The following is a 19,112-nucleotide window of genomic DNA, read 5'->3' on the forward strand; positions in this document are numbered from 1 at the left end:
TAAGCAAACAACCCAGGGAGCTGCTGGCCAGTTAGTCTCACTTCAATATCTGCCATAAAAAAAAGCAAATAAAGAGATTATTCTGTAAATGTTCAAATGATAACAGGTTGATATACTGAGGGGAACATTGATTTTTAGAAGACAGAGCAAGCTTTGTGAAGCTTTTGTATTGCTGAAACAATCTTAATAAGGTAGATGATATGAAATTCAGGGCTGATATCAAATTGAAAATGAGTTTGGGAATTAATGAAGCCATTTAGGCAAGTACCTTTGTTATCAAAGGTAAATCTGTATTTTGTTTTCATGAATAATCTGGAATTTTAAATGAGATGATTATTGCAATTTGTGGAAGGTTGTAGCTTTGGAGCACTGAACCTGCCAAGGGACATGGAGAGTTCTAGCAAAATGTGCAATTTCCAGGAGGAAATTCAATGTCATAAAGTTATGGCAATGATACAGAGGAAAAAAATCCCAAGCCAAACTGTTATCAATCAAAACCCAGAGAAAAAAATGCTTATACAGTAACAGTGGTGATCAGGATCTGGGCGTTAATAGATAACAAATTAAACACACCACAGTGTAATTTGCTAAAATGCAAAGACTGTTCTGGGCAAGGTTCCTAATGTTTCTGCTACTTTTGATCCAGGATTACTTCAAGTTCTTCCCTATTGGGGCTTAGTTTTATATTCTCCTCAGTCTTTTACATAAAGCTTGCAGAATCATGAATCAGAGTTTACAGATAGTGTATGTTAAAGTAATTGCATGGTTTTGTTTAAAGCCGTATGCAGTAGGGGATTTTGTGTGTGTGTGTGTGTGTGTGTGTCCTAGACATAAGTTTGGATTCTTACAGGTCACGGCAACGGTTCTGAGTTATATTTATTCTTTGTATTCATTTAAAGTCCTCAGAGTGATGATTTCTTGATGAACAACATAGGAAAGACCAAGAATACTCTATGGAAAAATAATAATAATAATAAAAAGAACAAATCCAAAGATTGTTCAGTGAACAAAGGACAAGTGATAGCCCGAAAAGTTAGGAAAATGACATTAGGCTTAAGGCCAGTTTTAATGAGAGGGTAGGTAGAGCTGGAAATACTCAGTGTAGAGGAGGGCCAGGAATACTTTGAAATTATTTTAAAAGATAACATTGGTACTTCTGGTATATTGGTAGTAATAGGGAGGGAAAAAAAAAAAAAAAAAAAGGAATTACTGCAAGTGACCAGTGACCAAAGAAATAAGCCAACAAAAAAAGGGTAAATCAAACTATGTTTTAGGGAAAATATGTAAGACTGGGCAGAAAAAAGGAAGGATTTACATCACTCCTGGAGTTTGGTGCGCTCAAAAATGAGCTTAGCACTCGGGGTGGGTCTGGTGAAACTGGCTTCTATGGAAAAACTGGGCTTTATTAAAACACAGCATTGTCCCAGTAAGTAGTTGCCTTCCTCAAAAACAACAACAACAACAACAACAAAACAACAACAAACAAACAAAACCTTTTTTTTTTTTTTTTTGGTCAGGAGTTTTCATTATATTAAGAAAATTACTAAATGCTGAGATTTTCTACTGATAATTGACATTAGGGGCGGGAAGAGAAGTAACATTTTGGGTGAAAGTGAAGAATTTTCCAAACAGCTCCGTGCCTTGTTTCGCTTCGGTGAGCGAGATGTATCTGTGTGTGTGGGTGAGGAGCATTGCCAAGGTGGAGATCACAGCGGTGCCATCTGCCCACAGATCCGACATGCGGGCAGGTAGGATTCACCTGCCCTGCCATGGCTGCCTCAAGCGGTTAGGACTGAGCAGAGGTGTCCGAGTGACTCAGGTTTCAGCCAGTCACTCTGTAAAGCTGCTTTTTCACCCTCTAAGTACTCATCATCCCTGTAGCAGGGACAGGCAGGGACAAACAGTGAAGCTAAAGCCTGCCTAGCCATGGCAGCAGGAGGGAACAGAACTAGCCCTCCTCCTTGCTTTTTCCTCCAGAAAGTGTCTTTCTTCCTTCCAGCTCCAAAGTGTGGGGCTGGAGAGCAGGCTGGAGACTGCTAAAGCTCTCCTAAACCACTCCCAGCAGAAAAGGAAAACTTCTGCCTTTTTCTCCCTTCCCTTCACCTCACTGCTGTGGGCTCTTGGGAAGGGTGGAGGAAAAATGTGTCAGTGGAAAATGTGGAATAAAGCTGCGATATGCGCTGCATGGCTTTTCTGAATCTGTAGCATTTAGGCAGTGCAAAAATAGCTTTAAAGAGGAACAGGCCGACTGGTTCAGGCCCATGCCTTCAGCAGACTGCGCGACTGCATGACTTACAAGCTCTGCAATGCGATGGGTTAAGGAAATGCCCTTTTGCTTCTGGAGGCTTCGGATCCAAATGCAGCTTAAAGTGAAACAAGCCTGTATAATCAAAATGTAGTGCTTAATTCTAAAATCACCAAACCATTAGGCTTCCTTCCAGGTCCATGCTCGCAGATGGCATCGGGGGGCCTGCTCCAGGAGGGCGAGCAATGGCTGCCCTGACAGCCCTGGCCCAGGCAGGCGAGGGAGCGGAGCAGGTGGTGACAGCGCCGGTATGCGGGGACTGCCAGCGGCCTCCCCGGAGGGAGTGGACGAGGGTTTTGCTTTGTTTAAACCTTTCAAAGCAGTAAGCTTTTCTTGAGAGAGCCTATCTGTCTCTTGGCTAAATATAGGGCTGCCTTTCTCCTTCCCTTTTGATATGTGCGCTCCGCTGGCTGCGTGTGCCAAATCCGTGGCAGGGCCTGTGCTTTGTTTTCCTCCTGGCCCTGTCATGGTGTCACCGCACGTGGCACTCCCTGGAGGGAAGGTGTCCCGGGGAGTCCGGGGTCGGGGCGTGGCAGTGACTTGGGGCACCCGATGATGCTTTGGGAGGGTGGAGCTGTCAAGTGGTGCTTCACCACACCTTGCCTCTCCTCATCACGGGTAAATTTGAATGAAACTCAGAGGAGCCATCTTGCAGGGATTCTTCTCGCATCAGTTTTCTGCCCACTAAGGGACCGCGTTTCCCGTTCGTGCATTTAACATGTATTTCTGAGATGGGTCCATGCTAATCACCTGGCCCCAAGTTCAGGAAAGCATCCTTCTTCAAAAGGACTCTTGAGCACCTGCTTTAATTCGAGGATCTGTTATTTACGGTGTTCTAGTCCCTAGAGCTAAATTCAGGTTAATGCTCTGTGAAATCAGGGCTCTGGTGAACAGCAGTACCAAGACCTGCGATTACATCCCTTCCATCTCAGTGACACCTAAAAGGCTTCTCTGCAAAGAAACTGTATCTGTCAAAATCTGAGTCTTCACACAAAAGCTTAAGATAGTTGATTGGGTGGAGTTTAAATCAAATCTGAAATATGAAATGCATTCATTTAAAAAACACTGTTTCTTCTAAATATTTATTCCTATTTATTTTTTGTGTAAAAAATGACATCTCTACTGATTTCATTTTTTCTCTTTGGCCCAAAAGCAAATGTTGATGTATTTTTCCTTCTCTGTACTTCTGTTTGAAAGCATTCTGCTTCATAGGTCTCTTTTTTCCTCCCCTTCTCAATCTTCATTTTGTGAGCAACTGTTTCTAGAGGAGTTAGAATTTGTAGACCTTCGCTAGTGACATGATGATAATGCTAATGATAGTGCTGCATTTTCCTTCAAGGGTCTTACTGTTTATAGATAAGGTGGCAAACTCCTGGGAGATATATGTACAGCTAATACAAGCAGTCACATACTGGATGAGATCAAGAGGATCCTCAACACTGTGATGCTGTTTTCTGTGGTAGGCAGGAACAGTCATTAAAGAAACAGTAGAAGAATTAAGAAGTAAGTGTGAGATACACGGTATATGTTCCCATTCCTGCTGGTTAGTGATTTAAAGTCTTGAACTCGACAATAGCTGAAGCAATTTTGTTTGATAGCCAGTGATATCTGGGAACTTGTCTGTTTGTTTTTTTGAACCTGTTTTCACTCCTGGCTGTCACAGCTGTGACAGGGAATTCCACAGAGGAGTTATGTGCTGCACAGAAAAGCACTTGCTAGTGCTGATAGGAGCTGTCCTCGTGTGCAAAGGGAAAACAACAACTAATGTTGCCTCTTTTAGGAGTCACAAGCCCTGAATGTACAGGGTTTTAGGAGGGTGAATTGAGTTGCACAAGATGTTTAATTTATTCAGCTTAATTGTAGGCAACTTTTGAGAGGCAACCCACAATCAACAATTCCTCCTACTTCCCCTGCATCAGGTATAGCAGCTGAGTGACCTCAGAGTGAGTTGATCTGACAGAAAATTGATTCACCTTTTAATTTTCTCTATTTTGATAATTGATTCACTATTAATTTTCCTTCCAATTAACAGCCTTACCACACAGTCACTGAAAGAGGAGCATGCGGATGGACACGAGGGCAGCAGAGGGATGCAGAACCACTCCTTTTGGTGACATCTCACCACTGGATGGGTTAAGCATACCGTGAGTCTGCACAGGCTCTCAGCAGCAGCAGTGTTTGAGAAGCGTCGAGCAGCAGGGCAGTATATGGCAAGTGCTGTTTGTCCAATGTATCTCATAGTTACAATAGGTTTTCAGGGCTTTCTCATTAAGTGAGAAACTTGTTTGTTTTCTGTAATCCACTAAGATAAGTTCAATCCTCGGTGATATGGGAACAATAGCCACCTGACTTTGAATAGAACATAGTTTATCAACTGCACTGAGAACAACAGGCTTGTCTCTATTGTGCTCATGTAGGAGGAGCCTGTTTCCCTGACCTCACTTGGAAAAAAATCCCACCAACTATGCTACAAATGGTAGTTACATTTTTCCTCCCCTCTATCATTGCTCTCCAGATCTTAAACCTAGATTTTCCATTACAACGTGAGGCTTCAATGCACTGCTGTTTTATATAATGCACGGTGCTTATCCACATATTGGCAGTATCTTTATGTTCCAGTGCCGTAGAAAAGAAGTAAAAATTCACTTGCATACAAAGTGACAGCTTCTGTCAAGTTTGCTTAGGTATTTGGATTTAACTTCTGAATTTAAATTAAAAGAACATTGATTCAGTCTATTTCTTTTCCTTTGTAGATATATCATGTTATCTAATTAAAACACTACCAATTTTGCCATCATGATAATGCTCATTTAATAATATCCAAAACTAAAAATGACAGTTAAAACACAAAAAGATCTTGAGTCAACTAAAAAAGCCCCAAAGCTTGGACCTTACAGAACCTTAAAGGCAGCTTCTAATAGAGGTTTCTCTTATATATAGTCACAAAATTTTATCTGATTTTTTAAAACTGAGGGGAACGTCTGAGTCTCTCTTTCCCCACTTAAAGTCTGCAAAGCTTAGTTAAGAAAATAAACAGAAAAGGCTTTGAGTAACGTATGTGCTCCTAAGGAATGCTATGGTCCAGCTGCAGTTGAAGCTGAGGACATCAGCGGCTCTAGCTGTTTGTTTGCTGTATGCACAGAGTGCCCTCCTCCCTTCTGCTGAGAGTCCCCCTGTATTTGTTTTGGTTGGATGCCCACAGAAAATGGTAGGGTGGAGGTCTGTGTGTCTTGACAGCTCTCAAGCAGCAGAACTGCTATGTTCCTTTGGCACATTGTGATGTCCACCATCAAGTGGACACCATGGTTTGTGCCCTGGTACCTCTTGCAGCATTTGGTATGCTACAGCAGTGGGGGACTACACTCTTCACAATGCAGAGCATTTGCTCATTGGATAGTATTTAAGAGGTGAACCCTGAAGAGTTGATGAAAGGTCATGCCAGTGGGATAGGGGAGGCAAAGTGGAAGCTTTTCCTGCATGAAGTTCTGCCACAGCTTTCCAACAAGTTGAAAGAATGTGCCTGAGAGATGGCTTCTCCATCCAAGACCCTTAGCTGGACCTGAGATCATCCTAGAGGCAGCAAATAGGTAGAACTTGGAGAACTCAGAGGTCTGTAACTTTCTCTGCCGTTGGTTCAGGCGTAGTTTTCCACCAAAGAGCAGGAAGAATCCTAGAGTTACCATTTCCAGGGGTTACCGCTGGATTTACCACACCGCCATAACGCTTTGTAAAGAATCACAGAAAAAAAAAAATCAAATTGACTTAGATTTAGACAAAGATTGAAGCATGTGCAGAGCTTTAAGAATGTGAACGGTTTTTAGACTACAAATATACTCAAAGTTATGTGAGTACTTAGCTGCTACCTTGAATCACAGCCACTGTCAGCAGCCTGTGATTAAATACTCTGTGAGTATGAGAGAGGTTTCTATTGCACTTTGGATGTTTCACAATGATTTTGAATTAAAGTAAGACAATACCAAGCTCTTTCATTCACTATTCGGTAGGGTCACTACACCAGCCTAGGATCATCTCTTTTGTCACAATAATCCAGATGGTAGACAGACATATACAGGCATCATCTTCTGGATCCCTCTAGGTGGATGCAACAGGTCACAGCAACCATCTGTTGATTACTGCATCATTGTGCTGGTAGGTCTCAGACGTACCAACAGAGCAGGGTGGGTGCATGCTGGCTGCTTATGGTTCAAGCAAGACATCAAACAAGTCTTCTGCAACTAAAGCCAACTTCCCCAGTGTAAACCATTCAAACTGGCCAAGATGCTTTTGCTTAAAATGAAATAAGGGGCAGTGCAAACATATATATATTTTTTTCAATGGACCCATGGGATCCGTAACTTCTGTTAGGACAGTGATGATTCACCCATGATCACGAGAGAACTGCTTGTGCTGGTACAGCTGGATCCAGCAGAGGAGCCTGTCATGGGCAGACAGTTTTCAGCTATGACTTTGTGGATTTGTGTCTGTTGTTGGAGTGCTCATCTGTAGAACAACACTGAGGCCTGGGCACCAACAGCAGCAGCAAATATACTGCTGCCTGCCTCCTCACAAGTACCGGCAAAAAGTGAAAACCTACCTTTCCATCTCAGAAAACCTTTCTGGGTCTCTCCTCACAAACATTGCTGTGTTTGTCTTCGGAGTCTCTTGTGGGCTTGTAGCCAATCTCTTCAGTCCTCATGGGGCAGTTCAAGTGCCATCATTTCATGGTACAGCTGGCAGTGAAGTTGTGCTAGCACAACTGGTCAGCATCCTTGGCCGTGAGCAGAGCTAAGCCAGCAGGGATTGCTCAGGCGGTGGTCAGCTGGGCCCCCCCACTGTCTGCAGTGTAGGGCTGTCCCATAGAGAAGTAGTGGGAGCTCCTGGCATTGCCACTTTATCTCCAAGGCATGCCACCTCAGGTTTCACAGCTCTGGGTCACATGAAGGTGTTCATTCCAGTTAATGTTCAAGAAATCTGGTCATCCCTACTGTATTGCCATATCCATTTCTTCTACCTTCTTTTTTGCCTGTGCTATCTTTTTTTCACGCTCTCTGTCATAGGAAGATTTCTTTCCCATTTATGGGTGCACACCTTTGTTGTAATATATAGCAAATTTAGTAACAAACCTTTACCTATAGTAAGTATACTGTATCATCATTAAATGGAAAATTGAATTACTTTGCAAATTTCAGCTTAGATACCAATGTTATCTAAGATGGAGAGGTGGAGAGAAAATGGAGAGATGATATAGGTGAAAATGAGGGGGGTCATTTTCCCATCTTGCAACCAGGCACGTATGTACCTAAAGGAGAAGCTACAGATCCTTTGATTCCTGGCTTTCATATCTGTCTTTGGGTACATCCACCTGAGTTTTACGGGTAATTTTTTGTATGACATTTAATTGAAATATAATCAGTAAACTGAAATCTTAAATGAAGAGGCATTCCACGGGCTATTGAGTTTGTAATATCCACATCAGGACTTCAGCTACATGAATGAAAACTCATGTTTCTAAGTGGACTTTGCAATACAGGTCCAACCTCACGTGAGTCTTGGGTTAAAGCAGGTATGTAGGAAAGGGAAGGCATGAGGGCTACTGTTGGGGAAGAAGGTGAATGAAATACCCGAACCCTGTGTTTCCTTTCCTCCAGCTGTGCCATCCAGCTGTTTCTAGCTCAGAGAACAGAGAGTATCAGACATGGAAGCAGAGCATGGTAAAAGAAATGAAGGAGTTAAAGCGGCAGGGGCAGTGTAGATCTGTGGAAGGAAAAATGCTTCCCAAAATGGATCAAAAACAACAAATACAAAATGTACTGAATGAACTTTTGTCTTTACTTAAGATTAGCTTAATTTTTTCTAGAAGAGAAAAAAACACTTTCTCTAACAACGCGAACCCTGTGTGTATTTACCTGGGGCTTATAGAAATAGCTCATATGACGAGTCTGGCTCCATAAACTCCACCTAAGAAGCCTGGATCAGCAAAATTCAATCTGGAAGCTGTCTATAAATGTATGAAAACTGTCTGAGGTTTCCAAGTTAACTAATAAAGTTATCTTTTGTTTGTAAAAAGATATAACGTTTTTATAAATTAATACTGAAAACCGTGGAAATCAATTTTCAGTTTTAGCTGAAATCAGTTTGGTGCTTTAGCTAACTTCTGTTTTAATTTCACTGATAAAGACATACTAGCTCAAGACTGATCACATAAAGAGAGGTCTATTTGGTAATATGTTTAATTACATTTTGGAGATATTTTTGTCTCTTTTTGCTCACTGGAGACTTTCAGCAGTTTCATGCTCTGAATAAGTCCTAAGGAAGAAGTTAAAGCCAGCAGTCAGCTGCTCTAAGGCTGATCAAATAGTGGTTTTCTGCATGTTTTACTAAGAGATGAACAAGTGATCCCATTTATAGAGCATACTACATGTTGACAGAGCGCATTACTTCATTTTGCCGTATTGGCAATTTGAGATCTTAACAAAACAATGCTGAGGTTGCTCTCATTCTGCATTGCTATCCTTGGAATGCCTCTTGGATTTTCATTAACTCTGTCACTGCAAGATACCACAGATGGAGGCAGACTTTATGGGGGGAGTAATAAACATTAGAGACCAGAAGGCTGTAAACAGCTTAAAATCTTTGTCCTACGTGGATGAATTCCTTTTCCTTAGGACTCTGTGGTGTTTTCAACATCTGTAGCTACTTGGTCTAGCTGGAAGTGAATGGGTGGATACTCGCAAGTGCTCTGATACCTCCCAGCTGCTGTGTGGGGAGAAGTGGTCTTAAACTCCTGCAGCCAGCATCAATACAAACAGTAAGTCGCGAGATTCAGCCTGGCACTTGGCTCACAGCTTTCTGGCTCTGCTTAGGGGCACAAATCACATGCAGAGCCACTTCCACAATTTCTTTCCCCTTGAACTTTTCAATCAAGGCAGAAGGGCAACAAGGGGAAAAAAGAGCACGGCTCTGATTCACTGCTGCATTACTCCAGCTTTCCCCTGTGTCAGCTTCATCTTCATCAGTATTACAACAGATTCAAGACAGAGTAAAACTGCAGTGGATCAGAAGGAAGCTTTCCAAGGCTTTCCAAGAGGGAGTGCCACCAGGACAGTTAAAGCAGAGCAAGTCACCAGAGAAGAATTTAACTACAAAGGAGCTAAGCGTCCTGACTGCCCAATGACAGCAGGCTCGTGTGGGATTCCTTAGGAATAGCTGTGGTGCTTTCAATTCATAGTTTACCTTTTTCCAAAACAATTGCTTGAGAACCGGCCAGCTCTTTTATACAACCCAGCATTTCCCAAGCTATTTTGCCCAGGGGAATCTTCCCCTCCCAGATTAGCAGAAAGTGTCATTGCTCAGTGCTGCGGCTATGCTACCTCCAGACCCAGGAGCCTGCGGGCTGTGCCCTGTTTTCACCTTCCTCCCATCCCTGCAAAGGGAAAAGCCCCAGTTTGGGATACACAGGAATAACTACATTCAAGCCAGGCGGGATTCAGTGTTCATACAGCAGTAAAGGATCACGCAGTTTAAAACAGTACGGTTCTGCAAGTAGAGAAACTGTGCTTAGATGATGGTGTATTTCTTATATGAATCATGCTTTCGTGTTTCTGTTCCCTTTTTTAAATCACTTTTTCAACAGTGCGTGCGCTCAGGGTTCTAGTTTCCAGGTAACAGTGAGAATCAGACACCCAAGTCCTTGGTGATTTAGCCTTTCACTGAATACAAATGGGAGGCAGTTGTTAGCACTAACGTACTGTAACACTTCAGTTTGCATCGCTTTTGGCCTGAGTTTTAATTCCTGGGAATGACATGCCATAGTAGTCAAGTCTGATGCAATGGCCATCACAACTGATGCAGGAGAGAGTAGAAGTGCAACAAATGCACCTTTTGCAGTGTATTTACTGCTCTATGTTTTCAGCAATGTGCACTGCACAGTACTGGATTGGTACCTGAGTCCTCTAGGGTAAGGGATTAATCCCTTTTACCTGACCATGTAAGAGGGGCCTTCTTGCAAGCATCTCTTCCCCAAACTCCAACCCACATGCATTTTGGTTTGCATTTTGGGAACACATGGCCATTGAAGCAAGCTACCCAGCCAGCTGAAGAAAAGATATTTAAGATAGTCATTCGTTACCTTGGGTAGCTCAGAGACCTGTTGTAGGGGTCTGCACACGCGCATATCTACAATGGTAGCTTCTACAGGTAGGCATGTGTAGTCTGCCCATGTAGTTGTGTCTGGAATTCTATTCAAGGGATCAAACATGGGGTCTGCTTTAGAATGACATTCCTTTAGCTCTTTCAACTCTCCTGTCTCTACAGACTAGGCCTTCAGCGGCTATATGGGGACCAAGACACCTAATTCATGCATAGACACCTACATGTAGGTATCTGAGCCTGAAGGTGAATCCCAGCTGGAACCCTTATACATTTTTGTTTTGTTTTGTTTTGTTTGTTTGCTTGTTTGCGTTTTTTTTTTTTTTTTTTTTTTTTTTTTTTTTTTTTTTTTTTTTTTTTGTTTCTCTTACCTGCTTTAGAGTGTTTTTACAGTGAGGGTAGGAGTCACCCAAAGTGTTTAAGATTCTGCGTTTTCCCATTTGTCCTTGGAGTGCTGAAATCAGTTCCCTCACATTCTCTCTCACTTGTCATGGCAGGTCAGGGGAATGCCTGAATCATTAGGTGATTGAAGTTTCTTACCAGAAAGTAAATCTGCTTTGATGCTTCTGCAGCAGCAAGGTAAAAACAAAGATGGACTTATAGCCAGGAAGAACGATGCTCAAATAAAACTACTTGCTGATTGAAGTCCTCAGAAATCCATATATTGAAATTGCAACCATACCTGTTCTTCAGAGCAAAACCAGACAGTGAATGTGATTGCTAGAGCACATGATAAAATTATTCATCATTGATGTGGTGGACAGCCATATATACAACTGCAAAATACTTCACAAGGAGCTCAACAGTGTGAGGCTATTGCATGTGATTCCATTTTATAAATACAAAAGAGCAGACATTTCAAAAGCCATTAATCACAATAATGGATAGAAATTTGCTGCAGTGGAAAGAGCCCATTTGCTGGCCTTCAGATATTTCATTTGTAACTCCTTGAATCCACTTCTCAGGAATCCAAGAAAACTAACCCTGGGTTACAAGCAGGCTGAGCAGAGTCTCTGGGTTTACAACTGTGAGAAAATCCTTCAGGGCTGTCCCACAGCAGAAGGCCTGGGGCTGACTCAGGATGCATATCTTTGGCTAAGTCTGTCCGGTGATCCAGACCAAGACCCGGTGATCCCCAAAATCTCATTTTCCCATTCCTAATACAGGCTGCCTGGCATTACTCCACTCCAGGCTCCCAGGCTGTAGGTCGGGCTGCGGGACAGGCTGCCTGCCAGGGCTTGGCACGGCCAGAGATGGCCCTGCCGTGCTGTGTGCCAGTGCCAAGACCTCAGGGCTTCACCGGGCTGTGGCACGTCCTAATTCCTCGGCGGTTCCCAGGCTGGTTCGCTGGCTTCCCAGGCTCCCTGCCCTGGTGCTGAGATGTCCTGGGGTGCGTCCCGGGGGCTGTCACTCCAGAGTGGTTTGTGTGGCAGCTCCCCAAGGGCTCAGAGAAAAGGGGGGGGGGGGTTTGTCAGGCTCACTGCGAACAGCTGCGGTGGTGGTACCCAAGCAGAGTACTTCGCGATTTGTCTTTTTCTGGCTCAAAAAAAGCGTAAGAATTTACGCAGTTCACTAGAAATTTCAAGATGTTGGCTTTAGTCTCAATCAGATGAAAGTCGGATTTTGGAAAGCGACGTTCCTTATCAGCTAGAAAATTAGCTCTTTCAGCCAGCTCCTGTGAATTCTATGAATAATACCCTGCCTCTGATTTACAGCTGAAATCCAGAACTCAAAGACGCCAAGTCCATCTGCTTACATGATCCCCAAATTATTGACTATTGCAAAAACTTGACATTTGTAACCACTTCACATATAGCCTGAAACCTATTAAACAATGACTTCATTTGAAGAGGTTTGTTAACATTATGAATATTACTGTTGTTGGTCACAAGAGGTTTGGTCTTATTTCAGTCTTGAAATAATTACTTTTACACTGTAAAAGTGATTTATGAATTATGACATTAAAACAAACCGTACAGTAGTTGCGTTACTTCTTGGGAAAGTTTGTTCTCTAATTATTACTCTGCACACCAAGTGGATTTTAGCAATACTGTAGTGTCCACAAAATAATACTGAGTAAACTTTAGGTGTGTGACAGAACCATTCCCCTTCCCAAATTCCCATCAAATATCCATATGGCAAATTTAGATAGAAGCCCATGCTTCTGTCAGTTGCTGATAAGCATTTCTATTTCTAGTCAGAGAGCCAATCATGTATCTGGAGCCAATTTGTTTCAAGTTAGTGTTTTCTATTTTTCTTGTATAGCTGCAATTTCTGCAAAATTCATATGTAATGGAACAAAATTGTGCTTTTCTCCCTCTGCAGTTCTCAAAACACATTTTAGGTAGAAGGGTAATTGATAGTGAGAGCTCAGCCCAGTGGTGCAGTTTACGGTGAACGTGAGTCACAAGGAGATAAACGAGGAAGGAAATACATGGAGATCTGCCCACTTTCAGCAACTAGAAAAATCTCCCAGCTAGTTGTTGTTTTCCCAGATGTGTGTCATCTACAGAGATGAGACTTTACTGAGGTTTTTGATTTGTATGTTTAAGGTCTTTAAGCTGTTTTGAAGCTCTAAACTGAGGAGTCGCGTTTGCTTCCATTTTGCATTTTGTCCTGCCCCCTCACCCCTTTTATTTTTTTCACCATATCCCTGTCTGCCTTTTTAGCTTGTTCCATCAACAAGGAAAACCAAGAAGTAAAAAAATATTAGGTCTGAAACTCTGTCATTAATCTTCACATGAAGCAGTGAGCGGTCCTATTTATTTAAATTGCAGCCTTTGAGGGAAGAAAAAAGATGATGGAGGGATAACTGTTAGTTTCTTCTGCAGCTTTAAAAATTGAATGAATTACAGCAACCTGCAGAGAGTAAATTCTAATCTTTGTTGAAAAACTATTTTATGCTATGTGATAGGGTCATAGATTTGATTTACAAGTTGCTAGTTTGGAGTTTTAATTTAAAGATGTCATCATGAATTTTCACTGATGCTAGAGGCGGAGAACAATGTGCAAACATAAGGAATGTAATTTCTTATGAGATGTGAATCTTAGATTAAATCTCTTTGCCAAAGTGCTGATAACCGGTGCTGCAGTGATGTGCAGTATCATATACAGAACATCCTTCTGTGACTTAGAAATTAAAGAGTAGAGTGAATTATTAGATGAAAAAATTAAGAATGTGGCAACTAAAATGAAACGCCTGAGTGAAATTCTGGTGGCAGTGCCATCAGTGCTAACTGATAGTGTCCTGGATAGCACACTTCCATCAGGGAAAGGATTTCGCTTGGGATTTCTGGGTGAGTTGTCCATCTCTTATGCTGAATGCTTACCAGAAAATCTGTTTCTGACCCTGGGGCAAGTTGTCTTGAGTGTCACCTTCCTCGGGGGCTGTTCCGTGTGTTGCTGCTGCTGCTTCCCAGATGGTGCCGTCAGGCGACTGTAGCACCGGCTGGCCGCAAGGGCAGGGTGTGGGGAAGAGTGGAGGGAGGGGAGGGTCTTCCTAAGACGCTTAGTGTTGCCATTCCTAAGAAAAAATGCCGCTCCTGCCCCTCCGCACAGCACAGTCTGCAGGTTTGAATTAATAATCTGGAGCCTGGTTTCCTCTCTCGGGCTTTAAAGACTCGGAGAGTGCAGGAGCATGATGTGGGTGTGCACAGGGTACAGTTCCTCTCTGCTTGTACCACCTGGTGCAAGCACAAGCTGAGGGTTTGTGTTTGGGGAACACAGGCTGCTTTGTATTGACTCCCTAGGAATAAAGCTCCAGCTTCCTCTCTGCTGGTACGAGCAACACTTGGACAACTGTAGGACTTAGGAGCTGTAACGGTGTCACGCTCTTCTAGGGCATTAGATCTCATATAACGGGGTTTCAGACATCCAGAAAATTACAGCAGTCGAGTTCCTTTTAAATAGGATTTCCTTTGTCTAAGAAGATACATGTCACCGCTGTGAAAAAGCATCTTGAGCGAGATGGTACTTCATTCTTCCCAGGCATTAAGTACTGTTTCCCCTAGCTCTGTTACAAACTGGTGAGAAACTATCAACATATTTTGATAGGTAGCAAATAAGTACTTTTCTTCAAAACAACAAAAAAGGTTAGTTACGAACAATGGATTTTTGCAGTGTATTATCTCTAAATTTTGATTCCTTAGTTTCTAGTTTTTGTTAATGGATGATTATGCATTTGATTTACTTGTCTGTCATCCTTCCTCTCTCTTCTTTTTGGGAAATAGACTTAAACTGTAACTGACCAAATGAACATTTAGCCAGAATAAGGAAAGTGCTAATTCCCTAAGGAAGAAGTGTGCTGCCAGTATCACTCTTGGCGCTTGCTCAGCAGCCACAGAGGCAAGTCTTTTCCAGATTTGGAGCTAGTTCTGTGTGGAAACTGCATTCACATGCTATTAGAAAGGTCAAACAAAACAAAACCTTTATGCATGTTTGAAGCTTTCTCACCTGAAGAAGGGGACTGTTTGTTCACCAGGTAAGTGCTGTCGCCCCTGCTTTCTGGAATAAAAACAATCAAAGTGGTGAGACTGTTAAGACCTTTTCTGAAAGCCTCAAGTGAGATTTAAGGGCTGACCCCATCCCTTGCAGCTCCCAGCGTGGGCTTCCTCTCACTGGATGCCTGAAGGGCAGACATCTGCACTACTTGTCATGAGCTCCCAGCTGAGTGCAGCAGGCGCTTCTAGGGAGCAATTTATCAGACCAGTTTTTGATGCCTGCTTGGAATGACATAAACTGTCCATCAGACGTCTCTGCTTCTTCCCATGGCGTAGGAAAGACTTAGGTGATAACCTGAGGTGCAGACTGTAGATGTTTAAATTTAGGTGAGACAAATCCATTTCTGCCGTAAGGACCAAGCTGGCTTCCTTCCCGTAACAGGGTGGGTTTGGAAACTTTTCCGTACCTCATCTGATGTGACATCAGACAGCTTGAGTCACTAGTTCCAGGAGTCCTTTTGGAGAAGTCACTTCTCCCCAGTTTCATTCTTGTGTGCTCTCTGACACTGTACAGCTGGTTTCTTTTGTTTTATAGCAAGTAGAGTGGAGAAAGCACTCAGTCTGCAGAACAATACTGAAAAAACAAAAACTGGCATCATCAATGATCAGCACACTGATATTCAATTACCTACTCACTTACCAGATGGAAGCAGCTAAACTGTATTTGAAACATTGTATATTCCTCTTTTTCTGTTGTCAACAATAAGTGATAAATAGGAAAGAAGGAATGAAGTTTTTACTGTAATCTGTATTTTTAGGTGTAAAGCATACACTATAGCTTCTTAAAGCAGCATAGGAAACAACCAAAATTGAATTATGGAAAATGCAAAAACAAACAAAAATGGTATCACTGTAGCTCATGCAGTAGAAGGGATTTAAACTTATTTACTGTTTTTTTGTTGGTTTTTTTTTTTGGTTTATATAGTTTTTTCTTGATTGAGTATCCTTGGAGGTAAGTGTACAGGAGTACGTTTTGTAAGACCTATTAAGAGAAGCTGAACTAGAAGGCTTACACTTTCCAAAGTGAGTTGCATGCATTCATTGGGTATGCATTATCAAGTAAATAAAGGAAGAAGGCAATTTGGAAGGAACACCAGGGATGGAGCATGTACCAATGTGAAAAAGGAAGGAATGTGAAAAGCGAAAAGTTAGCTCAAACTGCTGTGAAAGATCAGCGTGTTAATCCCAGTAACTAAATGGCTTAAAATAGGGACAGATGATAGCAAGCTGCTGAGTAGCACAGCCCAGCCTGTTACTCCTCATTGCAGATCAGGGCTGTGTTAAAAATCCTGTGAAATTTGAAGTCACGTTGACTCCCTGGCCATGATAAATACAATATAAGCTAACTTGTTACTCACAGCCACATCTTGCTTTAAAAATCCAGAAAGCTTTTGTTTTAAGGTCTGGCCTTTGAAAACACCTTCTGCAATTAGTAACTAGCTTTAAAATTTGTTACTAGGTGTAGAAGAATGTTGAACTGCACTTTCACATTTCTGATACCTGCAACTTACCAAATCCTATATGATTCTCTGAATGGAAAAACTTAAAAAATCTTTTCTTCCTATTTTTTGTATTGTGAGGACAGAAAACCTACATCTCGTGAAGTCGCACCTTTCCGGGTTGACAGCCCTCTCTGGAACTGCTAAGTTTTGTCCCACAACTCTTTGCTTGTCATTGTACGAAGTTCTACTTATTTCTTCTGTTTGCATACTCTTTATTTTCAGTCCTAGCTATGCTGCTGTAAAAACCTGTCGGAGTTGAAAAGGTACTTCCATGCACGCTCCTCTTCTGCCCCCGGTATCCTGCTCCCAACGAGACAAGCTCGTGCTTTCCTTTGTGCCAGCTCTGGCACTCATCTCCTCCCTCGGCGAGCTGATTCAGCCTGCTGCACCGGAGGAACGTGCAGTTTGCTGCATTAGTTTGCAACAAGCCCCGAAGCTGAGGGAGAGGAGGCAGTGGCAGGACGCAGCCGGGTGCGGGGGGATGGAGAGGGTCACCGAGCCGGGCTCTCCTTCCTGGTGACAGTAAACTGCCCAGGCAGACGAGTTCAGCCTGCAAAACCTCTCCTCTAGCTGGCCTCTTCTGGGGCAGTCTTAATCTTCCTGCTCTTAGTTTTTTTGCCTTTTCCTAAACTGCTCTATTTCCTCTAAATTCTGCATCTCTGCCTTTGCTAGGCTTTTTCTTCTCTACCTTCTACTTGTGGATTTCTGGTCTCTTCTCCATATGTTATTATTTTTTTCACTTTGGGGTATTTATTGAAATACATCCCCCATGTTTTAATCCTAACCTTTTTTTTTTTTTTTTTTTTGATGTTTAGCATTTCCTTTTGTGTTGACCATTGTCCGGAGGTATGGCTAAAAAGGTGGTGATGCTATAGAGCTCGAGGGTAGAAATACTATATGCCTCTCCCTAACCTTGTTCATCTGCTTTCTGCTGATTCCTGTGGACAAATGCCATGGCTGCAGAGCAGAGGGAAAAGAACACTAGGAGTCAGAGCATAGGGCGTGTAGAGTTGTCAGGATGAAACCATCTCCCCAAAATAAATAAAAAGCAGAACTTCAGAAGAGGAAAGCAAGCACTCAGCTCTTTTTTTTTTTTTTCTTTCTTTCTTTTTTAAAATTATTTTTTGCCTGCCTGCTTGGAGAGCCTGATGATTTGAAATGTTTGATACGTGACATTTATTTCTGTTGGGTACTGCTTTCTGATGCATTCCCTGCAATTGTTCAAATACCTACCCAGCCTCATTTTCCTGGAAGGGCAGTAGCACAGCTTGAGAGACAAAAATGGATTTTATGGGTAAACGCAGATATTCAGTGCTTTGCCTGAGCCAAAGTTAGCTGAGAATTACCTCCCTAACCATGGGAACCCTTAAGGATGTTTTCCTCTGCAATAGGAATTAAGATCCATAGAAGATTTATAACGGGACATACATAATCAGTAGAGCACAGAAACATTGGCTTGGCTGATCTATCTTTCCAGTGTGTATTCTGAGCTGTTTTGCAAAAATGTTCACTCACAAACTTTTTTTTTTTTTTTTTTTTTTTTTTTTTTTCCCCAAGAATGATATTACTTTTGTTTGTAGGTATTGCAATGCACTGGTAACGTTTGCCTAGATGATAAGTCAAAACCAGTAAAGCTCATTAATTTCACATCCATCATTTCCTTAGGGAAGAACTCACGGTAACTGGGGGAGCTACTGGTAAAACAGATTTCTGCAAAGCATTAGAAAAACTGGTTCAAAAGATGGAAGAGGCCTCGGGAAAGCATCTAGCCCGTCCCTTAGGACGGGTCTCCCTGCTTCGGTCATTTCTGAGCAAGGGTTTTAACGCTGCCATTGCTGGAGATGCCACAGCCTCCCGAGGCGAGTCGCTCCGAATTACAGCGGGGCAGAACACGATTTTGTACTGCCTGCAGGACTCGATTCCCCTTCCCCAGTCGGTGCAAACACACGCGTGTAAAAGAACGAATGTACCATGAAACAGGGCTCCACTTTTCAAAGCTGGGTGGTGAGCCAGCCCTCCCCAGCCACACCTCACAGAATACATCTACTGGGAGGGCGGGCAGACCGCACCGCACCGCACCGCAGACACCACCAGCCGGCAGCTTCATCCCAGCCCTCAGGGTGAGCCCGGCCGCCCGCCGGGACGCTTTGGGGCGGGTGGCGGCGGGGCAGCCCCGCAGGTGCGGCCGGGCGGGGCGGCGGGAGGGCCGAAAGCGCCGCTCCTCCTCCTCCTCTTCTTCCTCCTCCTCCTCCTCCTCCTCCGAGGGGCTGCCGGCTCCCGCGGCGGGGCGGAGCGGGGCGGGCGCTGCCGGAGCCCCGAGGGGAGCGGAGCGGAGCCCCTCGGCCCGAGGACAGAGCAGCCCCCCCGGGTCGCCCCTCATCGCCCCCCGGCCCCATGGGGGACTCGGTGTTCGGCGAGAAGCCGGCGCTGCGCTACGCGGTGAGTGCCGGGCAGGGGGGATTTTGGGGGGGATTTGGGGGCTTATAGGGGGGCTGGCGGCTGCTGGCCCTTGTGCGGAGCGGAGCCTCTCGCCCCCCTGGTGTGGGGGGCCCGGGGTGCGAGCAGCCGGTGCTGTTATTTCCTTCGCTGGGGCTTGTGCTGCTGAGAAACCACTTCCTTTCTGCTGGCCTTATTAGGAGCATTTTCTCGGTTGCTCGG

At 43.5% G+C, this 19,112-nt stretch overlaps 1 protein-coding gene across 3 annotated transcripts in view; it reads left to right on the plus strand.

Moving 5' to 3' along the window:
- Positions 1–19,112, plus strand: part of ARHGAP6 (Rho GTPase activating protein 6) — a 322,686-nt gene that overhangs the window by 141,402 nt on the left and 162,172 nt on the right. Inside the window, exon 1 of one of the 3 annotated variants that reach the window (XM_040533814.1) lies at positions 18,721–18,893. The exons of 1 other annotated variant lie outside the window; for it this stretch is intronic. In XM_040533814.1, the coding sequence (XP_040389748.1) occupies positions 18,849–18,893 (45 nt within the window). In that variant the 5' untranslated portion in view covers positions 18,721–18,848. Of the gene's footprint in view, positions 1–18,720; positions 18,894–19,112 lie in introns of those variants that run through there. One more of the 3 variants, XM_040533804.1, reaches the window with a different exon arrangement.

This window comes from Cygnus olor, chromosome 1 (assembly GCF_009769625.2).
Source record: "Cygnus olor isolate bCygOlo1 chromosome 1, bCygOlo1.pri.v2, whole genome shotgun sequence".
In the NCBI taxonomy this organism is placed as follows: domain Eukaryota; kingdom Metazoa; phylum Chordata; class Aves; order Anseriformes; family Anatidae; genus Cygnus; species Cygnus olor.